Consider the following 24,580-nt stretch of genomic DNA (forward strand, 5'->3'; position numbering starts at 1 on the left):
TTAGCAGCCAAATAAATGTATTAGGGTCAAGCGCAACACACACACACATTCGCATATTATCAAGTCGAAATGCTTTAAAATGCCAGCTAGTTAACAAGCCAGCCAAACAACTTAAAGCCAGGGGCAGGGACAAGTGCATTGGTAGAAAAAAAAATGCAATAACAGCTAGTAAAGCGCAGTTTCGCCGCCTTCACAGACAACGCCAACGTCACAAAACTTGTCTTGGACCCTGAGCTCCAGCTCTGGCTCCGACTCTGGCGCTCAGCTATGGCTCGGTCTCGACCTCAGCGCCCGCCTGCAAAATGGAAATGATGGCCGACAGCCAGCAATGGGAAATGTGTGTTACTGTAACTGCGACGCTGCGGCGACACTTCCTGTTGGCAGCCAGCTCAAAGACGCAAACGGGCCAGTTATTTAAAGTAGGTAATGCGCTCTGAGAACTAGAATAATAAACGCTAATCCACTTAACAATTATTTTCTCAGCTACTTTAATGTATTTAATAGATGAGACTAACAGAAACGCTAATATAAGATCTTTTTTTATTGAGCCCATTTAACATATTGTTAAAACATTTTTAACATTTTTATTTGTTTATATTTTTTTTCGTTTTTGTGTATTTAAATTATTTTCAATAATAAAATATATCATTTTATTTGATTCATTTAACAATATTTTAGAAACAATTTTTCCTTTTATCTTTTACAACTTTTTCGTGAATATTTGAAATTTTTTCGTATTTGCGTCTAAAAAGCTTATATAATAAATTTAATAAATAAATATTTATTTGTATTTAAAACTCTTAACATATTTTAGTGAGCCCATTTAACATATTGTTAGAAAATTGTTTACTTGTCGTTTTTTAAAATTTTGTTTGTTAAAGAAAATCCTTTTTAATAAAAGTATTTTTAAATATTTAAAAGTTATTCCTTCTGTAAAATACAAATAGCCCTTGACTTTATTTTATAACTCTATTCCGTTCTTTTTCGTTTTGAAGTATCGATATATTCTCCGATATCGATACCTACGACATATTATCGCAATACGGTTAAATTAGTTGCATTTAAATTGAAATTCAACTGGTTGGCAATCTTGCATTTCTTTATAATAGTCTACCAAAATATGTATTAGCACCTTATATGACGAGGCGTTAGGGCTATATGATGAAATGTATACTCTTAGTTAAGTAGGCCTACTATCTATTAATACATACAAAAAGAACGCGAACTTGTTTGCAGCTCTACACAACAATATACAGAATGTTATGCTCTCATAAACACTGCAAACAAATCTAAAGTTCGAGGTTGACGCGACGAATGGCAAACAAATAATAGAAAAAACAAACGATAAATTTTAGGCACAAAGCTGCGACGCAGGCTGCGTCGGCGTTGGCGTTAGCGTCGGCGTCGGCGTCGGCATCGACAGCTCAAATAGCAAACAGCAAAATTGGAAACCAATGAAAACCTCGACTTGCGTTATGAATGCATGCCAAAATGGAGGCCAAGCGCAGCCAAAACTAAATAGCAATAGAAAAACTGGCAGCGACACGAGACGCTGCCAGAGGTAGAGGCGTGTTTTTTTCGGCTTTGGATATTTTGTTTTCGTATGCAGCGAAGCGTTGCATTTTGGGCTATGGGGCATGGGCACGGCGTTGCCAGACCGTCGCCTGCACAACGCGACGTATACGTTATATTTGTGTGTGTAGGTATGTGTTTGTTGCGATTGTTTTGATGTCAAGGCTAGTGCAAAGCAAACACAAACATATACACACGCACACACACAAGCAGACCCATATGCAAAGAGGACACACACACACACGCACACACGACACTTATGAAGAGGTGTATGGCGAAATTTGAGTGTGCAAAACTCACGAATCAATTGAAATAATTGCTAATTTATTATTTATAAATGTGTGCAGTTGGTTACTTTCATAAGCCGTCGACAATTTCCGCATTTTACTTAACGCCGCCAACTGAGAAAAATTAATAAAACATCAAATGTAATTTATTTAAAGGTGCTAGCAACAACAAAAAACGAGAACAACAAATCAGACACCAAACTAAGTAGATAAAACAATTTAATTGAATTTATAAGCACACAAATTAATGGCTGTTGTATAAATAAATGCAAATTGAGTATTTAGAATAATGCGAAATGCCCACAGCAACAATAAAACACAACGACACCAATAACAAATGATGACTTTGTTTTTGTTGCTCAATAAATAAAGAAAATGCATAAATAAAATATTAGGCAGGGGCCGCTGGGGGCAAGCGGCTGGACGCTGATGGAGGTGGGCAAAATGCAAAATCTTTTGCAGCTGCAGTGCAACAGCAACAGCAGCAACAACAACAACAACAACAACAGAAACCGACAATAGTAGAAAAGCGATAATACAACAACCACCGAAATGCAATAGCAAGCCGCAACAAAAACTTTACAACGGATAGAAAACAAGATTTCAAGGTAAAGAACGCAATCGAACTTGACGTACTTGAACAAAATGCACAACACCAACAACAACAACAACAATGAAAAAACAAAAAAAAAATGTGAAATACGTAAAACAAAAAATTGGCTACGTTTTGGCTAAATCGTTGTGAGCCAAGTGGCGCACCGAGTATTGCGCTTTGAGTTTGTCTATGCTAATGCTCAACGGAGCTGAAGTTAAGGCTGAGACACAAACGCAATCGATTGTCGGTATGTAGAATATTTAATAGCCCATAAAAATTGAACTCAGCGAGTCCTTAGCAAAATGCACATATTGAATAAATATACACATAAATATAAAGCTTTTATCTAAATCCAGTTAACTTATTTGAATGCCCATTATTATTGGCCAGTGTTCTATTGGGTAACAACAGTTTTAATCATAGTTTCAATCACAGTTCTAATGAGACATTGCCCCCAGTTGGCAGCAATCTGTCAACAGTTCAGCGAGAAGTCAATCAAAACTGTGCTCTGGCCAACAATAACTGTCACAAATTGCCACAGGCCACTGGGGCAACAGGCAGCAGGCGCTGGCAATTGCCATTTGTCATTTGTTGCAAAAAGATGTAAATTAAAAAAGGCGAACCGTTATGGAAAACTAAAACGCTAAACAAATGACAGCCAATGGACGTTATAAAAAACACATTTAATTGAAAAATCAGTGCAAGCATTAAGAAAACGGCAAAAAAATCTATTAAAGTATGGTCGAGTGCTAACAAAGGAAATGTTGTACGCAGCACACACACACACACACACACACATGCATGCCAATCTATATGCAAAGCAGAAAAAAAATAATAAAACTAAAACACAAGCTAAGCCAAAGCCAAATGAAAGCCCAAAACACATCGAGCTCAAGCCAATTTCAATGAAAGGGGAGAGCAAACGGCATTATAATAGCTAGAGCTCTGCTGGTTGTTGTTGTTGTTGTTGTTGTTGTTGCTGCTGCTGGTTGTTGCTACTATACAAAATGCTGCAAGAGGCAGCCAATAACAACAGCAACAACATTGACGGAAAAAATATTATATGCTGCTAGAGCCAACGGAAGGCAAACTATTATCATTCTAAAAGATATGAGGCATGGAAGCGCTGAAAACTTCAACCACGACACGGTGTTGGGGTAAGGGCAAAGCCAGGGCCAGGCACGGGCACGGGCATGGGCACACAATCAAACGCACACACACACAGTGGTTGCAACCTTATTGCTGCAGGGAATTTGTGTTGCAGATTGCGCCCAAGTGACTTGGACGTGTGGTGGGGCTGGGTCTAAGCTGCTGCCGCTGCTGCTGTTACTGGTTTGCACACCTGTTGCAGGCATTTTGCATGCAACTGGTTACTGATTGTGAGACTCGCTGCTGCTGATGGAGACGCTGCTGCTGATGATGATGGGCAGCAATGCGAATTTGGCTTATGAAAATTTCATGGCCTTGCTGAAGGTTAAAGTGCCATATAGTGCTATCCGTATCAAAAATGAAAAACTAATGCAATAAGAGAAACACAATTAAGCTGCCATTAGGCACGCAGCCCAATGACACCAGCACCACCAAACAACAACAACAACAACGACAACCACCCAAAATACAGACACTCTTGCAAGGCTTTTAAAAAATGTGCCAATCACAAACTCACACAGACACTCGCCCCTGTCTGAACAACTCACTCAGCGAGCGTTGCACTCAAATTTGAGTGCTTTTGCTTAAACTCACCACGGCAGCAAGTTGCTGGCGCAGTGAGTTGCTCTTGTATTGGTTAACCCCTGCCCCTTTTAATAATGAGTGAATGAAAATAAAAAAAAATAAATAAATAAAGCAAAAAATAAAACATAACGTGGCGCTCTTTGAGCTCTCAGCGAAGGCAATGCAATTTCTTTAGCATGCATGTAAAATATAAGTACTTGAAGACGAATATGAATACTTGCATATTCATATGCGTAAGTGCATAAGTATTCGATTTTCATAATTAATTTTCGCTACGAATGAATATTTCTTTATGGCTCCTTCAGCTATTGGAAAAATGAATATGTCGAAATTGTTGCCAAAACCTTGAGCAATACATAAATGAAAAAAATGCCAAACGGGTTAAAAAGTTGACACCTTTGTTCCTCAAGCATTTGATTGCCATATTTATGGAAGATAAAAAGGCAACAGCGACAAGATTAACCACATTATTCTAACAGTATAAACGAGTTATTTATCAAAAGGCAAACCCGAATTCAACCCTCTTAAAATAAAATAATAATAAATAATTCGAAATAAAAAATATTTCAATTTATGTAAGGCACAAACAATGCAGCGAGTCACGGAAGACGACAGCGACAACAACAACAGCAACTGGGCATAAATGCAATCGAAGGGTTATTGCAACAAAAAAGACCGCATGCATTGCGAAATCCGAGCAGGCCGCATCTTGAAGATGCAATTTACATACCAATTGCATCGCACGGCGAGGGGCGCAGATACCGAAGGAGTTTGTCTTGATAAGCGTTTTTTGGTGCCCTGACATTTGATATGCACAAAAACTAAAACAAAACAACAACAACAAGAGCAGGCACAGCATCAACAACAGCAGCAGCGAAACGCTCTCTTTTCGAGCCAGATCTCGCGGCCAGGCAGCAGTCGCATCCGTTCTCAGCGGCTCGAGAGGCCCCACAAAATTTACGGTTTTGGTCTAATTCAGTCAATGCTTCTGCTCTTGGCCAAGGAAGTAAACTGATTTGAAAAGCCGTCGCTACAGGAACCAAACAGGAAGCCGATGTTAAATTGTATCTGGCTCATTAAAGCAGTTGGCTTAGGCTTAGGCAGCGCCCAGAGGATCCCAGACCCAACGGATGTGCGCAGCCAGACAATGATAGCATTATTTATTATTTACAAATTAAACGCACCATCGTATGCGGCATGTTGTCAGTGGTAGGGTTTGAGTTTCTGGCTCATGCCACAAGGCGCGACAGTTGACACCAGCTTAAAAATTGTGCGCAAAATTACTTTTGTATTATAATATAGCTGGATATATGCGTACGCTGAGAACCCGCGGCTATGTCAGCTGTAAGACCTATTTTAACCCCAGCAACAAGCACAAAAAAACGCGTCAACAAATCACAAAAGCTGCAGCACAACAAATGCTTTTATACTTTTGTGTGCGTGTGTATTTTCTGTGTGTCTGTGTGTGTGTGTGTGTCTCCACTGGTGTCATGCTGTTAAACAAAGTGCGTAGCCTATGCCTTCGAGCTAACATTTTTATTAAAAAATAATCACCCGCATAACACACTGCAAATATGTGATAATACGAGCAAACAAATAAGAAATTAACGACCATGAAATGCTCTTCATTAAGCCATAAATAACTCGTATTATGATTGCTATATATTCCAAATATTTTAAAATATTAATTTAAATTAAAATAGGATATCATTTTTTCGTTAATTCTTCAATCTAGCCTCTATCTAAAATGGCCAAATATTATTCGTCAATCTAGCGTCTACCTTTTAATAATTGTCTTATATTGTTGATAAATTTGCAGGGGATTTCTTCATATATTTGTATACTTCATGGTCTATTTGGAATATATCTCAAGCTTTTCACAATTATAGATATAATATATAAATATAATACTCCGTTTATACAAATTAATTTAAATGGCTTAAATAAATTTAAAAAAAATTATGTTAAGGTTAAAATATTAAATTATTATTTAACAAGTTGATTATGAACTTCAACAACAGAGTTTATGTGGCCAAAAAAAGGACTAGGCATTTAAATACTTTTAAATTTTTAACATTTTACATATTACTTTTATAAAATTGCTTGGTTAATTATAAACTTTGTGTAAAAGAATGGGTATATTCAGGATCTTCTGAGGATACTTAAAGCACTCTTATAAGGCATCTGGCAGTCGAGCAATATTGATATACTTCTTTTAATTTGCGCACAATTGTGCAATTTCAGCAGTTTGTGGTTTCTACTGAATGTTGCATGCTTTGTGGCGCTGAGGCGGCCATTGTCGACAGCAAATAAATATGGCAAATGGGCGTGAAAAATTGCCAATGAGTCAACATGTTGCAGCTTTTGTTCTGTGGCAATACCGAAAATATTAAATCAATGCATTAAGTGCCAGTTTATTTGCGGATTATGATTTGATCTGATTTTATTCACAGTTTATTATTGGCCTCATTAGCAAATGCAGCAAAAATCGCCAGAACATTGGGCTATCTATAGAGGCTTATCACGAATGTATTAACATTTTTTTATTTATTATTTCTAGCACTTCAAGGAATTCCCGGAATTATTCTAGCGGAATATCGATAACATGTTCAAAATATATTATATATAAATAATAAATTAAATTTAATTAAATGAAATCAAATCAAATGAAATTTTTTGTTTTATTTATTTTGTTGTTGTTGATTGATTGCTTATCTATTCAAACATATATATAAATATATTAAAATTTTTTATTTACATATTATTTATTTATATATATTATTATTATATACTGAGATACATAAGTATATGTATTAAATATGTTTGGGAAATGAGTGTCTTCACTTAATCCCCCACCCCTCCCCGACTAGCGTATTTCTTTGAAATTTCCTACAGAAATGGCTTTGTAAAACAAACTACGACAAAAACCCAAACCAAGGCCTTCAAATATCAAACCAAATGAAGATCCATAATAAAGGACCCACTGCGAGTCCCAGCATGGAATCGGCCTTCTCTCTTTATATCCCACCTTACCCCTCCTGCTTTTTAGATAACCCAACTGCGAAGCGAACCAGGGGCGAGCGTGCAACAAACACACAACAAACGGTGAGCTCCGCACTTAATGGGGTTGTTTAATAATAATAATAAGAACTAAGAGGGTTAGGGCAGATCAATATGCCTTTTGCGCAAACAGGCCAATAATTGTGCCCCTGTGTGTGTGTGTGTGTGTGTGTATGCTTTCAAATTAGAAAATGCAAAAAGTGCGTAAGAAGCAGCACACGCACACAGCCAAACAACTGCACACACACACACACACAGGCACACCATCTAACTGTGTGAGTGTGTGCGTGTCTGGTCATTGGCCTCGATAAATGCAACCATCCGAGTCGCGCCTGCAAACAACTTTTGTGGCAGGCCTCGCTCACTTTTTTCGAGTGAAATTTTCAAAACGAAATTAAAATTTTACGCATTTGCTGCACACGCACACACACACACACACACACGATGTGGAGTACTCCTTTGGTCATAACTGGGCGCACACATTACGTAATTAAGGCCTACCCAAAAGCACTTCAGACTTTGCCCAAGCCCGGGGAGTATGGCTCGTTTATTGACTGGCCTGCCAATCAAATTGTGTGCGTTCTATACAAATTGTAGCGCTGCATTTTTGATTCAATTTTTTTTTCCATTTGGCTGTGCCGAATAAGTTTTGTACAATTTTTTGTACGCATTCTGCCGTAGATTCGCCCTCGGGGCCATAAACGTGCATGCGTATAGTACAGAACACTGTACAAGCTGCTTTGAGTCGACCATTGCCGACTTATGCTCAATTAGAGCTGTTCAAATTCAAACTCGGAGCAATTAAATCATTTTCCAAGCCATTTCAACCAATGACGAATTGTAATTGAATGTGCAAGGCGGCAGTGCAGAAGCTAAAGCTGGGGATGAGTTTTGAATTCTGGCTAGTTTTGCCAAGTGGCACTTGCAACTTGACCTAGACCAAAGCCGCTTACGTTGACGTTGAAGCGTCAAGCTTTTGCCTTCCTAATTCCACTATTTTTTCAGCTGCTTGTCTAATGCCAAACTAACGAAGTATTTCTGACATTTTTTGTTGTAGTTTTTTAAGGCTTTTAGTGCTCAAGTTGTTTGGCTTCATTGTGCGGCGAAATTGAACTGAAATGGTGCAAATTGTTAGAGAGTTTCGAATACCCTAGAGAAATTATAGTGTATTTCTTATATTCTCCAAACAAATTATCAAGAAAGGTTATTTAAAATATCAAATATAATTTAAGGATTGCGTATCAATTAATGTTTTCTCTGAGGACTTAAAAATTATAATTAAATGCAAATTTTAAAAATTCATTCGGTGTGACAGCTTAACATAAGAAAACAAATTTCTGATTTATTGCTGCTTATTAATAAGTGAACAATTAATTGATATCACTTTGCTTGATTAGTTAGCGTTACAAAAGCATTTCTAATACACATTTAATACACTCTGAAGCTAAGCCAATTAAGGGTTATGTGTTTTTAGAAAGCTGCAGCTGTGCAACGTGACGTATGCGCAATGTGCCTAATGCTGCCTAAGCACCTAGATTAGCAACATAATCAAATAAAAACAAAGTGCTGCATGCTAAATAATAAATATTTATCACCGAGTATACACCCCGCCGTCGACCCCTTAGCACACTCCAGCAAACTTCACTTCAGCACTTCGCCCCGCATTTATCAAAACTCAAAAACCTACGCAGTCATCGCGCGGCCTTTGATGAAGCGCATTTTTTGCGGTCAGCCTAGGAGAAAGAGAGTCATCAAAGCCACGCACAGCAACAACAGCAGCAACAACAACAACAGCAACAGCAACTAATGTGCCACAAGAAAAGCAAATAGAAGCAAGCCCAAGGAGCAGCTGTAAGAAACAGCAAGCCTCCTAGTGGCACAGGGATAGCAACGGATGGCAGATGGGAACGGAGAGGAGATGGGGCTGGAGACGGTGTCAGACAGGCCGCATTGAGAAAACGGCTTATGGGGCCGACGTCGACAGTGACGTCGACAGCGACGCTTTATAATGACGGCTGTCTTTCGCCCATACGCTTTGGGTAACATAATCGGTCACTGACTTGGCATTTGGCGTGGTAATTTGAGAACTTTTTGCGCCTCGATTGTTGCGGGTGGTCAGGGTAGGCTACGGTGCAGGCTAAAAAGTATTTGTGGCCCGCCGGCCAGGTACAGTCACAGTCAGAGTCAGAGTCAGAGTCTCGGTGAGTGGCAACCTACCGCAATCAAACTGACATTGCGCCAAAAAGCAAAGACCATGCCACGCACAATAATTTATCACTTGCCGCAACAACAACAATAACAACAATGAGATCAGGCAACCCATCTTGCCCCGGCACATTTCGGCTTCGGTTTTGGTGAATTCGGGCCGGCAGCAGCCGGCTGCAAAGCCGTCTTCACTTTCGTGCTAAATTATATCATCGTCGTCGCCGAACCGGGCAACTGAAAGGGTAGCTAAACTTGCCTCGTTCGAGTGCAACAAGTTTGCCACAAGGCTTGCAGCACTTATGCGGTGTGTGTTGTTTTTGGGGCGAGCATTTTGATGCTGCTGCTGCTGCTGCTGCGCTTCACTTCCCTCAAGATGCCCCATACAACATGGGCTTTGCTCTTGCCCTGCGTCGCCTGGCATATTCGTCAATTTTTGTGCGCATGCAATTTACGCAGCGTCGAAGGAGTTGCTGCCACAACGGCAGCAGCGGCAGCCGCAGAATACGAAAAACCTTGAGTACGGTCAGTGACCAGAAAAAATGCATAAACATTTTTGTGCTCGGTCCCGATGCAGAGACGCCATCGTTGCAGCCAGTCAATTGCAAATTTTCGGAAATGTTTTGTTTTCTTTTTGTTTTTATTTTTTGTTATTTCTTTCCCTTTTTTTTTCTTCCTCTCCCGAAGGCACGTACGATCGAGTGGAGATCGCACTTGGCAGTCGCGCAAGTCGCCGTACCGGCGTGGGCATGTGCTGGGGGGAATTGGGCATTGGGGATTGGGGCATTGGGCTGCCTTAATGGCCGGCGTATTTTCGGCATACGCTACGCACATTTTGTGCATGTGCTTGTGTTTATTATGGGAGCATTCTTGGCAGCCCCAGCCGGTTTCTTTTGCGCTTTGATATGGCGCAGTCCGCGTGAGCGAGAGGCAGCGACGTGACAGCCTCTGCAATAAGTCTGCCGATCCAGTGCCATAATTTTTGTATATATATCAATACCCTAAGTAAGAATGGGTATGCTGGCTTTTACCAAAAGCATGCCACACGCAAAAGTCACTCCATCCATCCACCCTTCTCATTGAACTTGTGGATCTCAAAACCATTAAGAACTAGAAACTAGAAATGTGTCATGTGATTAACGAATTTGTTTTGTCGACAAACAAATATCGATTTTAAAACAAGGTTTTTTCAAGAAAAGCTCGCAAGTTATAAGAGCTAGAAACATAAAATGTGCTATATAGTTTCTCGTATAGAATATATACAGATTAAGAATATTTCACTTATGATGTACATCAAGCCGTTTCTTTTTATAGTTTTATATATAGACCTTTGTGCTTTGGTATGCACATACCTCCGATGCCAATTTAACGCCCAAAAAATTCGGAATGTAAGCACCCGAGTTATTCAAGTCTGAATTTTTTAAATGTGGAGTTAAGGGAAGAATAAGCACAGTCGCAGAGTGCGTGCGTGCATGTATGTATGTGTGAGTATGTGTGATTTTGTGTACATAAAAAAAATCGAAATATTTGTGGAGATGCTTCGGCGATGTGTGTAGAGTATCTCCGAGTCGGGCTCGACCAACTAGCGACCAAATATGTAATTTTTTTTTGGGCTCCCCTTTGTTGGCACTCGTATGTGTGTGTGTGTGTGTGTGCGCTGTTTTCAATTATCAAGGACAAATGTGCGTTGAACTTGATCTCGCTTTTCATAGCTATTTGGCTGGCTGCCCCGTCGCTCATTTGTGCCCCGCTTTTTGTTTACATGCACGGTTTTATATTTAGAACTTTTAGTTGCGCCCAGCACTCGCCGCGTACTACGCCCAAAAAAACATAAAATTTGTTAGTTTAATGCAGGAAAACGCCCCAAGCCCGATGCGGTAATTGAGATAAAAATCTAAAGCAGCGATTAAAATGCCAAATTTATGGAGCTTGCAACGCGTTGCATCGTCCACAGTCGTTTCCCATTCGCCTGAATAAGAAATGCAACGAATGGGATTGCAAATTTGACGCTGTTGCCGTCGCTTTGATTTGAGCTGCTTGTCCAAAAAAAAAAAAAAAATAAATAAATAAATAACAAAAAAAAATTGCATCCGCTGCGGTTTGGGGTACCTCATCAAGCCACAGGATTGGGGCTCTGCTGAGCAACTTGTGGTTCTTATAGCATAGTTGTTGTTGTTGTTCTTATTGCCGCTGCTGCCGCCGTGTCTGTTCGTTAGCAGACATGCAGCAAGCTGAATTAAGTTGTTATGCCAGGTATTAGCAAAGGTGTTGCAGCTGCCGTCCAGCTTCGTTTGGATTTCGGGGCGCAGCTGAAACTTTGTTGCCACTTGAATGTGCCTCCGGCATGCCAATGGCCACTAAAAATGTGTGAGTCTCAGTAAATGGTAGCAAATTGTTTTGAGTTTGTGGCGCAGTCTAAGCTGATGCTATTTAATTGAATGTGCATCAAGGAATTACACATGAAATTGCTCATACTAAAGAAAGTTCCAAAGCGAACAAAAGGAATTCAGTCAGTGTCCTAAGCTGCACTTCAGACAGCAGAATCGAATACATATTCCAGCATCATTAGAAGCTCACTTGACTACATTAATGATGCGGCAGTTGATGGCCAAGACATGAGCCCTATAAGCAAACTCATCTCGGCGATTTTTAGCATTTTTAGTTAATTTACACGAATGGCAGGAAAAACATTTGGAATTCCTGGCAGCGACTGGCGCAAGTCTCTGGCTAAAAATCTTGCATTCGATCGTTTATGGCATTTTATTTGGCGCGTCAGCAAATGTTTGTAAGCAATTTATTTATGACATTTTTTTGCAACCGTTTAGAAGCTGCGGCTGTGGCTGCTGCTGCGGCTGCTGCTGCAGCTGCTGCTACTGTTGCATTTGCCACTGTTGTTTAAATGCTGAGCGACACATTTGCCGACTTGGAATCGTGCGGCAATCTGTGGCACAAAAAAACTGGCCGCATGACGCGTCCAAAAACGCAATGAGGCACAAACTTGTAATAGCTAACAGCAACAACATTGTGGCTAAGCAGCGAGTGCAGTAGAAATGCAATAGCAACATGGACATGAGCATTGAGTTAAAGTCAGAGTCAAGTTCCATATTCATTAGTTGCAATACAACCAACAACAACAACAACAACAAATCGGACACACATTATGCTCAGCGTCTAAATGTTGCTGACGTTTTGTGCTAATGACTGGTGCAAGGTGTCTTGGCCAAATGCCAGGACAAAGGCCCCTAAATGAGTTGGGCATCGCAAATTGCAGCGTAATAACAATTTTCATTACAAATATTTAGTTAAATTGCACAATTTGGAGATAAAATTAAACAATAACCTGCCATTTTGAATACCAATTAGAGCAGTCCAGAACTGGAACCGGAAAGGCCAGCAGCTGCCCATCAACAAAAAAAAAAAAAAAGAATGTATATATATAGAAAACTAAACTGTTCGGCAAATTGATAGCAAGGCCAAAAACAGGAAAATCTAAAGCAAACGAAAAATCAGCGTGCCACAAGAATTGTTAACAAGTGAAAGAAAAACCAGATTTTAGCTTGGCCAAACAGCAGCCAGGGGGCCGGATATGACCAAATTGCTAGGGTTCCCGGCGGCCGGTAATTGGCAATGCAGCAGCAGCAGCAGCGGCAGCAACAACAACGACAATTTTTTCTTTAACTGGGCAGAAAAAAAAGCGACTGCAAAAATAAATATGAGCTCGACAACGTCAAGGGCCTGGTGCCGGGGCCAAAGCCTGGTCTGCAGTTTTTTAGGCAAAACCAAACGCCAGCCAAGACAGATGTGCGACATTGCAATTTGTTACAGTTGCAGTTGCATTAACGGGCAACTTGTAGCTGGGCCACGGCCCGGGCCTAAGCCTCAGCCAGGGGGTAAGTCGGTCTCGGTCTCGGTCTCGGGAGTCGGAGTCTGGGCCTGGGCCTGGGAAGTCAGCAGGCAAAGCAACCTAAATATTTTAATGCCCCGGCCGCATTGATGGTTCGCTTTTTGCCCAGCGACTTTAGTAATTAACATTTTTTGCGTGCACAAATATTTTTCGACTTGAGAGAAAGAAGCCAAGAGCAACAGCAGCGGCAGCGGCAGATGCACATGAATTTCACAACAGAAGCTGCTGCATGAAAACTCAAACAAATTAAACTTGAGGTAAGGCCAAGAGGAACAACAACACGGCAGCCAACTGAAAAAATAACAACAACAATCGACGCGGCCTGCAGAAAACGTAACAAAATATGTTAAAATGCAACCAAGTGAGTAAATTGTGCGCAGAAACTAGCAAAAAAAAAACTGAATGTTCTGTTTATGTAGCACACACACACACACACCCACATACTTGGCTAGAATATATACTTCATAAACTAAGCAAATTATTATTTGAAGGCACACGTCCCAGGGTTGGCTCTGGCTCTAGGCTCCGGCTTTGGCTCTGACTTTGGGTTGAGTGTTTAGCCAGAGCGAACTTGTACAAAAATTAAATTGTTTTAATTACGCGCTGCCGCAAATTGTGGGATTGTTGTAGTAGTAGTAGTAGAGCGCTGCGTGGGGGGAGGACTAGCAGCTTATTATGATTGTTGTTGTTGGGAAAATTGTTGCCAAATTGCGTTAGCTTTGCTTTGCCTACATTAGCCACAACATTAAGTGGTTTTAATAGGGCTGAAGTAGTTGCTATAATAATTAGCTAGTATTTTATTTTCTTATATATATTTTATTAATTATATATATGTTAATATATTATAAAAAATTAATTATAATTAATTATAAAATTAAAATTTGCTCATAACCTCATAATTGTAAGCATTTCTAATGGAAATATATATATAATCATGAATCAAAAATATATTTACTTGTATACAAAAATATATATTTAATTTTCACCTAAATATATATTTTGCGGTATTTTTTATTGAATTAAATTTTTATAAGTTTCCGAAGAATGTTCAAAATTATTTGCAATGAAAATTTAACAATTAAATTAATTTACCAAATTTTTTCTTCTCCAAAAATCTCTTTTTTTTATATTAAGTATTTATTTTCTTTTAAATATAAATATATCTCATATTTCATAGCTCTGCTCTTGTGCAGCCCTGGTTCGTGTTGCATCCACAAACATTTTTCATATATTTTTAATTGTAGCTACATAGAAAAATTCTGAAGTTTGGTTGAGTTCGCAGCTGTGGGCCAGGGCAGGGCAGGGCGGTGGCTGTGGCTATGTCGGCAGCGGTTGCATCCGCACCCGTGCCGCCCACCACCATTTCATCAGCAAGTGCCACGAAAATTTTTTCCACTTTACATTTTTTGCGTGTGTTCTCGTTTCGGCTGATGGGCTAAGGGCATGTGGAGGCTGGGGGCGGGGCAGCGCCCGTCGACGCAGTCAAGACAGACAATGTTACCAACTTGGCTTGCCGCTCAGCCATTGATAATTACCAGGTTGTTATATAGCACTCTTTTACCGCCATACCCTGCCTCCCCCGCTCTGGCCACTAGGTTTTGCAAATTTATGTTGCTTTCGCATGCGCTTGTGGCAATCAAAGTGTGTGTGTGTGTGTGTGTGGGTTGTGCATAGAAGTCAAGTCAATCTTTAGACTGTTTTTACATAATTATAACAGTGCACTGGGCTGCTCCCGCCGTTGCTTTTATTGTTTTCATTTTAATTTAAATGCCTAAACAATAATTTGAGCATTTTTCTGAAGGGTTATTGTTTTTGGTTAATGCATGCAATGGAAATCAACTGAAGTGATGTACGTGAAAGCCTCTCGACTCGCTAGCAATTACCTATGTTATGCAAATGCCAAATGGCAGCACGAAAATCTGCAGCCCCCTTTTGAAAGAAGCGCCCAATTAGCTGACATCCGGCCGTGCTCTGGTGCCTGGCTATCTAGAAATTTATATGGCAAAAGCCACAATATCCGTTTGCTATTAGAGACGCCAACAATGCCAAAGACGTCGGCAATTTTTCGTCTCAACCATATTTTACGCATTTTACGCACAGCACAGATTTTGGCCGTAACGAAAAAGATAAACCGCATTGCTACAAATGGGCGCTGGTTTCCTGTTTCCTGCGCCGATAACGGTGCGTGTAAGTCTAAATTTACGAGCAACGCCAAACGAACACCTTCAATTTTCAGCGTATTGTGCGTGAAATTGCATGACGCACAAAAATTTTGCGTACAGTTGTGCCCAAGTCTTATGGCGGCCATTTTGCCCACACGCTTATGCAATGCTTTTTGCACGTATCGATGGCTTCTCTATTTGGGTGTGAGTGTGTGTGTGAGTGCTGGGTGGGGCGTGTTTGTGTGTGTGTGTGAAAAATATCAATAAGCACAGCCCCCACCAGAGCAGCACTTGCGCTTCTTTTGACTGTGCGCATTTTATTTATACATATTCAATATTTTACATAGACCTTATTATATACTTAGTTAAAATGCATGTAAATGCGTTAAACTCCATGGTTGACCCCGGGTTGGGCTAAAGTTGTGGGGGTCGGTTCGCCAATTTACGCACAAGGATATCTTGTGGGTGTCTGCCGCCTGCTGCCTGACGCCACGTAGGGGTAGCTAGTAATTTTTAGCTTCCGCACAGGCCATTTTGTTCTCCCATGCCCAAATCGAAAGTTCCACTGAACGCTGCCAGTTCAGCACCAGCCCAGACCCAGACCCAGGGCACGGCATCGCCCATTCCCATGCAGAGGTTGCAACTCCCCGTTGGGTCACCCCATGTGTGCATGCGTGAAAATTTTTCCACCACATCGATTACTTTACGCAAATTAGTGCGTAGATATTTTGCAAAAATGTTCTATAAATAATTGATGTGCCGTTCAACGTGTGCTACTCAATCCCCTTCAGACAAATGCAACGACTCCGTTTGCCTGCACTGTGTGTGCGTGTGTGTTTGAGTGTGCGTTATATAACTGATGTGACAGCGGGAACATTTACATTGCAATTCTTTGAGCGGCACTTAAATTGAGTTGAACACTCAATTTAGCAATTCTCCACAATTAGCTATGACAATTGGCCAACAAACTTTAAAAACATAAATCATAAATCGTCACCTTTATGTTATAAGAAAATATCTTGTGTATCTAAAGGATCTATTAAAGAATACTTCTGTCCAACTCATAAATGGCTAAAGGCCGTAGCTGCTGTTTCTAATGCAATTTCCAGTTATCTAAGACTTTGTAACTCTAGGTTAAGCTTTCATTAATAGTTAAATTAAACGAATTAATTGTTGAAATAACATTTTTAATGCGAGGATCCGGGCTCTAATAATATTCCCTTGTTGGGAATATAATTTGTAATATATATATATAAAAATAAACATAAAAGTAAAGTTAACTAATAAAAGAAGTCAACATTTCCAGTCGAAACTAAAATACTCTCTGCAAAGGGATCAAACAAAAAACATACATTGTTTTGATCACATATTTGACAAAGAACAAATAAAATAAATGTTTGTTTTATAAAATATATATTTCATTCATATTTATTTGCAATACTTAATCATTTTGATCTTCCCGTAAGTACATTTTAATTAACCAACTCAGAGATTTGTGCCTCGACTCTGATTTAATGCCCAATCATCCCTCGTACCCAATTGCGGTGGGTAAACCGTAATTGCTCAAGTTTTTGACATCGTAGAGCCGTTTAAGAAACTCCAACACCTCTGGCCGGCTCCAAGTCGTGTTTTGCGGCGTGTGCATTTGACATTTGTCGCAAACACTGTGACTGGGAAATTGGAGTTTCGGGAATTTTGGATCTTCGATGGAATCGCCAGCTAAGCGTTGATTCACCTCATTGTGTGCCTCCCATAGCCAAAGGATTTCCTCGTCCCGGCTGGACACTGAGAAAATTCTGCGACGCTCTGCCATGCCCAGGAAATGCTGGACGCAATCTTTGCAGCCAAAAAAGTGCCTGACGAAGCCGTGAATGGTGCCCAAAACAAAGCCGGCTGGCAAAACGGGTGACCTGGCCGTCTGCACGGTGAGATAGTGAAAGAGCGTCCACAGCGAGCAGGTGAAGCCACGCAGAAAAGGACCCGATGCAATGCAGCCCACATATCGTCTGGCCTTGAATACCTTTGGCAACATGCTCTCCAACAATTGCACCTGTGCCTGGAAGGCAAAGCCGCTCAGTTCGTCGCCGCCGATGCCATTAACAAATTCATACAGGCGTGCCAGCAATATATTTCCGTTGCGGTTTAAAGGACTAAAACGGTGCATAACATTGAGCAACTGCCTCAGAGCCAAAAGACTATCGCCTGCAAAAACACGCACTTTAGGCAGCTCTATGTGGAGCAGTTTGTCAATTGCCTGCTCCAAATCGGCACGATATATTTTTGGTGCTCCTTGCAGAACAGTTGCAAGAATTGCCGCTTGTTCCTCATCTACGAGATATGAGTTAATATTTGGCGGAGTCGTGGTTGAATGAGGCATCACTGATGTGTAGGCCTTGGACTGTAGATACTGCTGCACGCTGGTCACATAGGCTGTGCTGCTATCATTTTGGGGCTGTAGGGTAAGGGATTTTCCCAGACAATCCATAATAATCAAACTGTCGCTGGTGGGGTTTAAGCCAAAGTTATCAAACAGCCGCCGATCGCTCAGAATGCGCACAGCTACAATTGGCCAAGTCAGCAGTCCCAGAATTGTGTCTCTGCCCAATGTTGAGCCCACTGGCTGGTAGACCAGCACAATATACTTTGTGCCAGCTGTAGTACAATGATTAAGCAGCGTTTTTTTAGTATCCGCAGCAGTCAGTGGCTCAAAATTTGGCTGGTCAAACGCTGTATACTTCACCTTGCCTACAAATTCGGCCAGCTGGACAAAAATATCATCTGGCACAAGTGAGTCCAACTCGAAGCCAAGTTTCTGCTCAGTTCGCTGAAAAGCGGGTGGATATAAACGCAGCGTTGGGGTTTTTCGTATGTCAAAGTCACGACAGATTTGAACATTTCGCTCCTGCGCACAGTCCACCACATAGATCGAGAGTACGCGTTGCCATCCGTACAGTTTCCAGGCCAGCTGCTTAAATGTGCCTGCAAAGCGACGACAGTCGCCGCAGAAATAGTTGATGAACTGCACAAGTTTGCAGCTATGCGAACTATACAACTGCAGCTCCAACGTGTCGTTGTTCAATATTTTGACATTGTCCTCGGCACTGTAGAGACTTGGCTCGGTCACAGTTGCCGCTACACAGTGCAGCAGCAGTAAGAGAATTAAGCGAAACATTTGCAGAAGATGCTGCCCGGCTTAGTTTTTAACTGCAACTGATGAGAGATGCCAAGTCGCATGGTTTATTAAAGCGCACGTTTTGCTTGGATTGTTTTACTAGGCGCAGACAAGAGACAAACAACAGCAGCTACAATAACAACAACAACAACAACAACATGGAATAAAAGCAGCCAGCAGTAGTTACTTTTCATTTACAATAAGCTTAAGATAACTTATTGATCAGACTAATGCGTAGTTTTTGATATGAGCTGAATATCTCATGAGCTTATTTTAAAATATAACAAGAAATCTTCGAATCGCTAAAGAATATAAATATCATGGCATCAATTGTTCCAATAATATATAAATTAAAAGAATAATGAAGCTCATAACTGCAGAGTTTAGTGAAGAAATTCTGAAAAAACAGAATCATTTCCCCAGCCGATTCTTCCTAAGAAGCTATATGATAATTGGGTCCGATGTTGATCATAAATAGGACGCCTATTGAATCTCGTAAATGCAAAATTTTCCTCAAGATATCATAAGAAACATAAAAGTTTTTCATGCACAATAAAAGTTACAAATGTTAAGATATCTTAAAAGAAACAAAACAGTTTTTTATTCAACAGAGCAGACGTGTAATAAAAGAACTCGAGCTCTGAAGAAGACTGTCGGAGAGCAGTCGAAATATATTGACAAAAAGAGAAAAATAACTTGTTATTATGACTTACAAGTTTTTAGTGGCCAGTTTTTAGTGTAAACTAAATTTTAAACAGGCCGGCTTCTGGTTTTTATTTACCTCGAGCATGCTTAACTCGAAACAAAAACTCAATTTTCGACCGATCATTCCTGTGGCAGCTATGTGATATGCATATGTCCGATCCGATGGACTCCGACTTATGTTGTGGCAGGCAACAAGAAGACGAATCTATGCAAAGCTAAAACTTGACAACCAGTTTTCTTATAGAATCGGACAGACGGACAGACGAAACTGTGCTTATCGACTCGATTAATGTGTAATGTGTTAATGCTGATCAAGCATATACTAATGAGATCGGAGACGGCTTCTTCTATACATTACACAGTTCGATACAAAATCAGAACACCTTAAAGTGTATTATAATAATATATCATATTAAATTAAATATTTAATTCTATCATTTGGATAGTTCTATCCAGGACAACTAAAGCCAGTTACAACTTCCTTCCTATTATTGCTTTATGCAGAGAGAGTTAATTATTAACTCGTTCAGCTGCAGATTAATCAACAATGCATTTTAGCACTAAATTGCTGGCATCATAAATAACTTCACAGCCATAAAACGGGTGCTGCCTAAATTCCAGACCAAATCCAACAAGTTGCCAACAGCAACAAGTGGTTTGAAGTGTTTTTGGGCACAGATCCAAAATTCAAAGTATGCTCAACTTTGTGGTTATATCATTTACATGCCAGATTATGTGAGAAAATAGGCAAAAAAAAAAAACAACAAAAAACAGACAAGAGCAACTGCTCGCAAAAGTCTGGCAAAAGTTTGGGATGTGAAAACAGATTCTTGTCTCTGTTGTCGGTTAGGCAAGTTTTGCGGGGACTCAACTGCAGCTTAAAACTTTTTGGCAACAGTTTATGAGCGCAACACCCCTCTCCCCCCGCAGAGGACACGCCTTTGCGCCGCCTTGCTGAGCTTGCAACTTGATGGTGAGTAATTTAATTACGACAACGAGACGAGCTTCATTCCATCATCAGCTGACGGCTGTTGTTGCTGGCATATTTTATGGCAAATTAACTATGAGAAGGCGTTGCAGTGGAAAGTGTTAAGCGTTGCATGAGGCATGTTTGAGTCCTGTTAAACGAGTGCGGGTTAAAAGTAAAACAAAATAGCCAGCGGGGCGTATACGCAATAAAACTAATTTGACTTTTATTACAACTCTTGCAAACTTTTCAATCGAATCAAATGCTGAGATTAGGGTCAGCCTCATATGAAAAGCGTAAGGATTTTTTATGTTTAATTAGTTCTATGGTTTTTCGAATAAATTTTAATGCCACAATTATTGTCGCACTAATTTGCAATCGGCAGGCAAAGACAATGGCTGAGCAAACAAGAACCCAGCTATTAAAACTTAGAGCTCGCACACACACATACACACACACACGCACACACATCATGATTATTAACAATGCACTCTGACTGACATGAACAATGTTGCAAATCGGTTTGCAAATCAGGCAGCAACGAACAGGCAACCAGTCAACGACATGGCAGTCAGTAAAAATTGCGTAAAATACAAATATTGTGCAAAGGTTTTGTGTGATTTTTTTTCCTTTTCTCATTTTTTTGTGCCAGGATGCGCTGCGTACGGAAGCTGGGGGTGGCGGCCGGATAAAGGCAGTGGGCCGGCAGCAGTCCATCAAAACGATTTGAATGCGTCGTTGACGTTGATGAGTTTGAGTGAAAAGCGGATCGTGAAGCAGTCAGTAGGCAGCAGGGAGATGGCAGGAGGCACGAGGCAGTAACAACAACGAGCCAAGTTCGTCAATCAAAAGCCAAACCAAAATCTCCTCATGCGTGGCACAGAGCAGTAGCAAAGCCAAAGGCTGATGAGGCTGCCATTGCTGATGCCGACGATGATGCGTTCTGCTGTTTGTTTTGTTTTAATTTTCTCGATTTTTTTTTCTATTTTTCTTCTTTTTTTTTTGCATGCCTTTTCTCTTTTACGTTTTTTTTTTTCGTTATTTGAAAAACTCTTCAGTTTTGAATTGTTGCCATGTTTTTATTGTTGTTGAGTTTGGTTTAGTTTGTGCGTGGCGGGCATATATGGTTCCGCAGCTCTCTAAGCGGCAGTCAGTGTATCCGTATCCGTTGTGCCTTACACTGTTTGCACACTCAGAACGGGAACACGTTTGACATTTCATCAGGCGGGCGACGGCGATTGTCTGAAATTGCGACCGCTGCAGCAGCTAAGGATTTGATTTGATGTGCGTCCGTCAAAAGAGCTAGAGAGGGAGCAGCACCAGCAACAATGCACTGAAAATTGCATTGTTAGCAAAACACTACAATCTGGCCAAAGTGCCCGATATGCGAGCGCCCACACACACCCATGCCTAATACACACTCACACACTCGCACCCACGCATTTGGATGGCAGACTCACGCATGCACTTGACAAGTCAACCAGCCAGGCAGGAAGCCATCCCTGCATTCGGCCTGCCAGCATTTACTTCCGTTTTTAATTAAAAATAAAAAATAAAAACCCAAACAAACCAAACAATAACCTACCGCAGCCAGCGAAAAATATGCGAATAAAACAAAAACAGAGATTCACAATTATTTGCGTATAAAAAAATAAAAAAAATGCATGTTCGTATGCAGCAAAAAAAAAAATTGAAACCACACAAATACATTTACTACATCAACAGCCTGCGAGGGTCGTCCAGCACTCACAGGCGCTTATTTGCATGCGTATCCTGCAGATACGCACTTTGGACTGCAGCGCTAGCTAGACCTTAGGCGGTTGGGGGGCGGACTGGGGAGTGGCAGACGCTGGGCACAAGAGTGACAGAGTCGAGCAGGTTGGGAGTGAGACAGCAGGAGCTCTTAATTTGCCAGCAGATGCAGCAAACTAATGAAAATTACGCAATTTGAAAAATGAAAAAATAAAAAATGTTGATCCAGGAAAATGCTGCTAAACGGGGTGGTATAGAATAAATGGCAACGGCATGTTGATTGCTTAGATATGCCGCTAAAAAAAACTTAGTTATAAAGAAAATAAATCAATTTAAGGAAAAGGATTCAACACGAAGGAATCTAGTCTTTTTCAGATAATGTTCATTATGAATAGATATGTAAGGAAAACAAGTAAATTTAAGGAATTGGCTTCAGCACTGGAGACCTTCTGCTAAAGGTTATTTGCAGGACTTTAACCTCTATTAGAGTATGCTATATTTGAATACATGTTTATATTCCTCTATATAGGATTCCATATTAAAAATGTATTGCATTCTCCTACATGTATCAAGTTTTGTTTTAACCCAGAACGAATATGCCCAGTTCTGTTAACGTAAGCCAGCGTGATATATCGTCCATCTACTATCCTTTTTCACTCTCACTTTAATCACAAATATTGCCCGCTGGCCACAATATATGAACAAATATAAACAGCCAAGCGTTTGAATTAAATTAGACTGACAATTTTAAAGACATTTTATTTATTTTTCCACATTAAAATTTTTTATTATTATTTGTGTTTGTTTTAGCAAAGCGTAAACCACAAACAAGTAGACTAATTGAAATAGGCTTAAGGTTTAGCTAATGGTATGTCTAATTAGGTGCGGGAAAAGGATCCCAGACCAAGGCATTCAGCTGCATTTGCCAGCTTTGGGAGCCCATTAAAAATGCGCTCATTGGTAATGGGTAATGAACAAAATAACAGCAGCAGCAGCAGGAACATCTGCTGCAGGCAGCAGCCAATGATGCCTCATTAAAATGCACTTAATTAAAATGCAATGGTAAAATCAACAGCAAATGCAATTGCAACTGCGACTGCTGCAGCGACTGCACTGCCAATGCAACGGCGACGCTTGTCCGCTGAGAGATCGCGTATATGACTAAATCCAGTTTGGGTTTCGATAGAAAAACAACAACACGAGGACAAACAACAACGAAAAATTACAAGACAAGCCAAAGAACAAGCAAAACGAACAACACCAAGAATGAAGAGTGTTGCAGCTGATGAATATGGAACTTGGCTTTGACTGTGTAACTATTTCAGTGCGTCCATCCCTCCGTTTCTCCAAGCATCCTCCTCCTGCTTGGCAGCCTCCGCCAGCAGCACAGAAATTGCTGCACGAATCTGCCACAGCGCTGGCCAACGGCCGAGGCCGGGGCTAGCAAAAAATGTCATAAATAAATTGCTTAGCAACATTTGCTGACGCGCCAAATAAAATCCCATAAATGATCGAATGCGATTTTTAGTCTATGCAACAGCGGCAACGCGTCGCGACGGTGGCGGCGACTTAAACCAAAGTAGAAAACGTGGAAAAACTAGACCAAAACATAACGAGATTTAAATGCTCTTTAATTGAGCAATTGCTATTAAAAATGCCTCTGGGAAATAAAACGCATACAAAAACTTAACCATAATGGCAAATAACTAAACCAATATTATTATTAATATTATTATAATGATTGTTATTATTATTATTATTTTTATTATTATTTTTATTTTTTATATTATTATTAATATCAATATTATTATTATGATTATATAATATATAATTATTATTATTGCGTATTAAATAACTATGATTAAACTATCCTGTGGTCAAGGAACTGTACGAGAAAGCATAGTTAAGCTACAAAAATTCAGGAATTTATGACAAATATATCTTATTTTTTACTATAATTATTTTCTGATAGTATTTATTTTGGCTATAGCTATTATATATTCAAAGTAAATTATATATTTGCATAACTGGATACTGCTTCAGTTTAAATCATCAAGCATGGTGTCAGCTATAATAAAGATAATAATAATTATAACAATAATAATAATAATAATATAAACTCTTAAGCTGTATAGGGCAGTAATTTATCTATTATTATATATAATTAATTATTAAAAAATAATTTATTTTCCATAGAGTATTATGTCAGCGTGATAGCGCCCGCCCGATGCTATGCTACTTTTTCTCGTGTACCCAGCTACTTGATGCTACTTTTTTAAGAATTTCAAATGTTTTTCCTGGTAAATTAACTAAAAATGCTGAAAACGCTTCGCAGTCGCTGCCGCAGTCAGAGCAGCCGACGCAGCGTGGTTTTTGTGTGGTTGTCGCTGTGAATGTGGACAACGACAACCACAATGCTGAAGACGAATAGTCCAGCGAGAACATCGCCAACGACTGGCGTTGATCTC

At 40.1% G+C, this 24,580-nt stretch overlaps 1 protein-coding gene across 1 annotated transcript; it reads right to left on the reverse strand.

Moving 5' to 3' along the window:
* Positions 1 to 17,038: 17,038 nt before the first annotated feature.
* On the reverse strand, positions 17,039 to 18,716 carry Qsox2 (Quiescin sulfhydryl oxidase 2). The gene has a single exon (XM_064696787.1). The coding sequence runs from the start codon at positions 18,686 to 18,688 to the stop codon at positions 17,039 to 17,041; it is 1,650 nt and encodes a 549-aa protein (XP_064552857.1). The 5' UTR covers positions 18,689 to 18,716.
* Positions 18,717 to 24,580: the final 5,864 nt, after the last annotated feature.

The sequence above is a fragment of the Drosophila montana genome, unplaced genomic scaffold (genome assembly GCF_035044405.1).
Source record: "Drosophila montana isolate Dmon_TW-CO22-7 unplaced genomic scaffold, ASM3504440v1 contig_3848_1, whole genome shotgun sequence".
NCBI classification, from domain to species: Eukaryota; Metazoa; Arthropoda; class Insecta; order Diptera; family Drosophilidae; genus Drosophila; species Drosophila montana.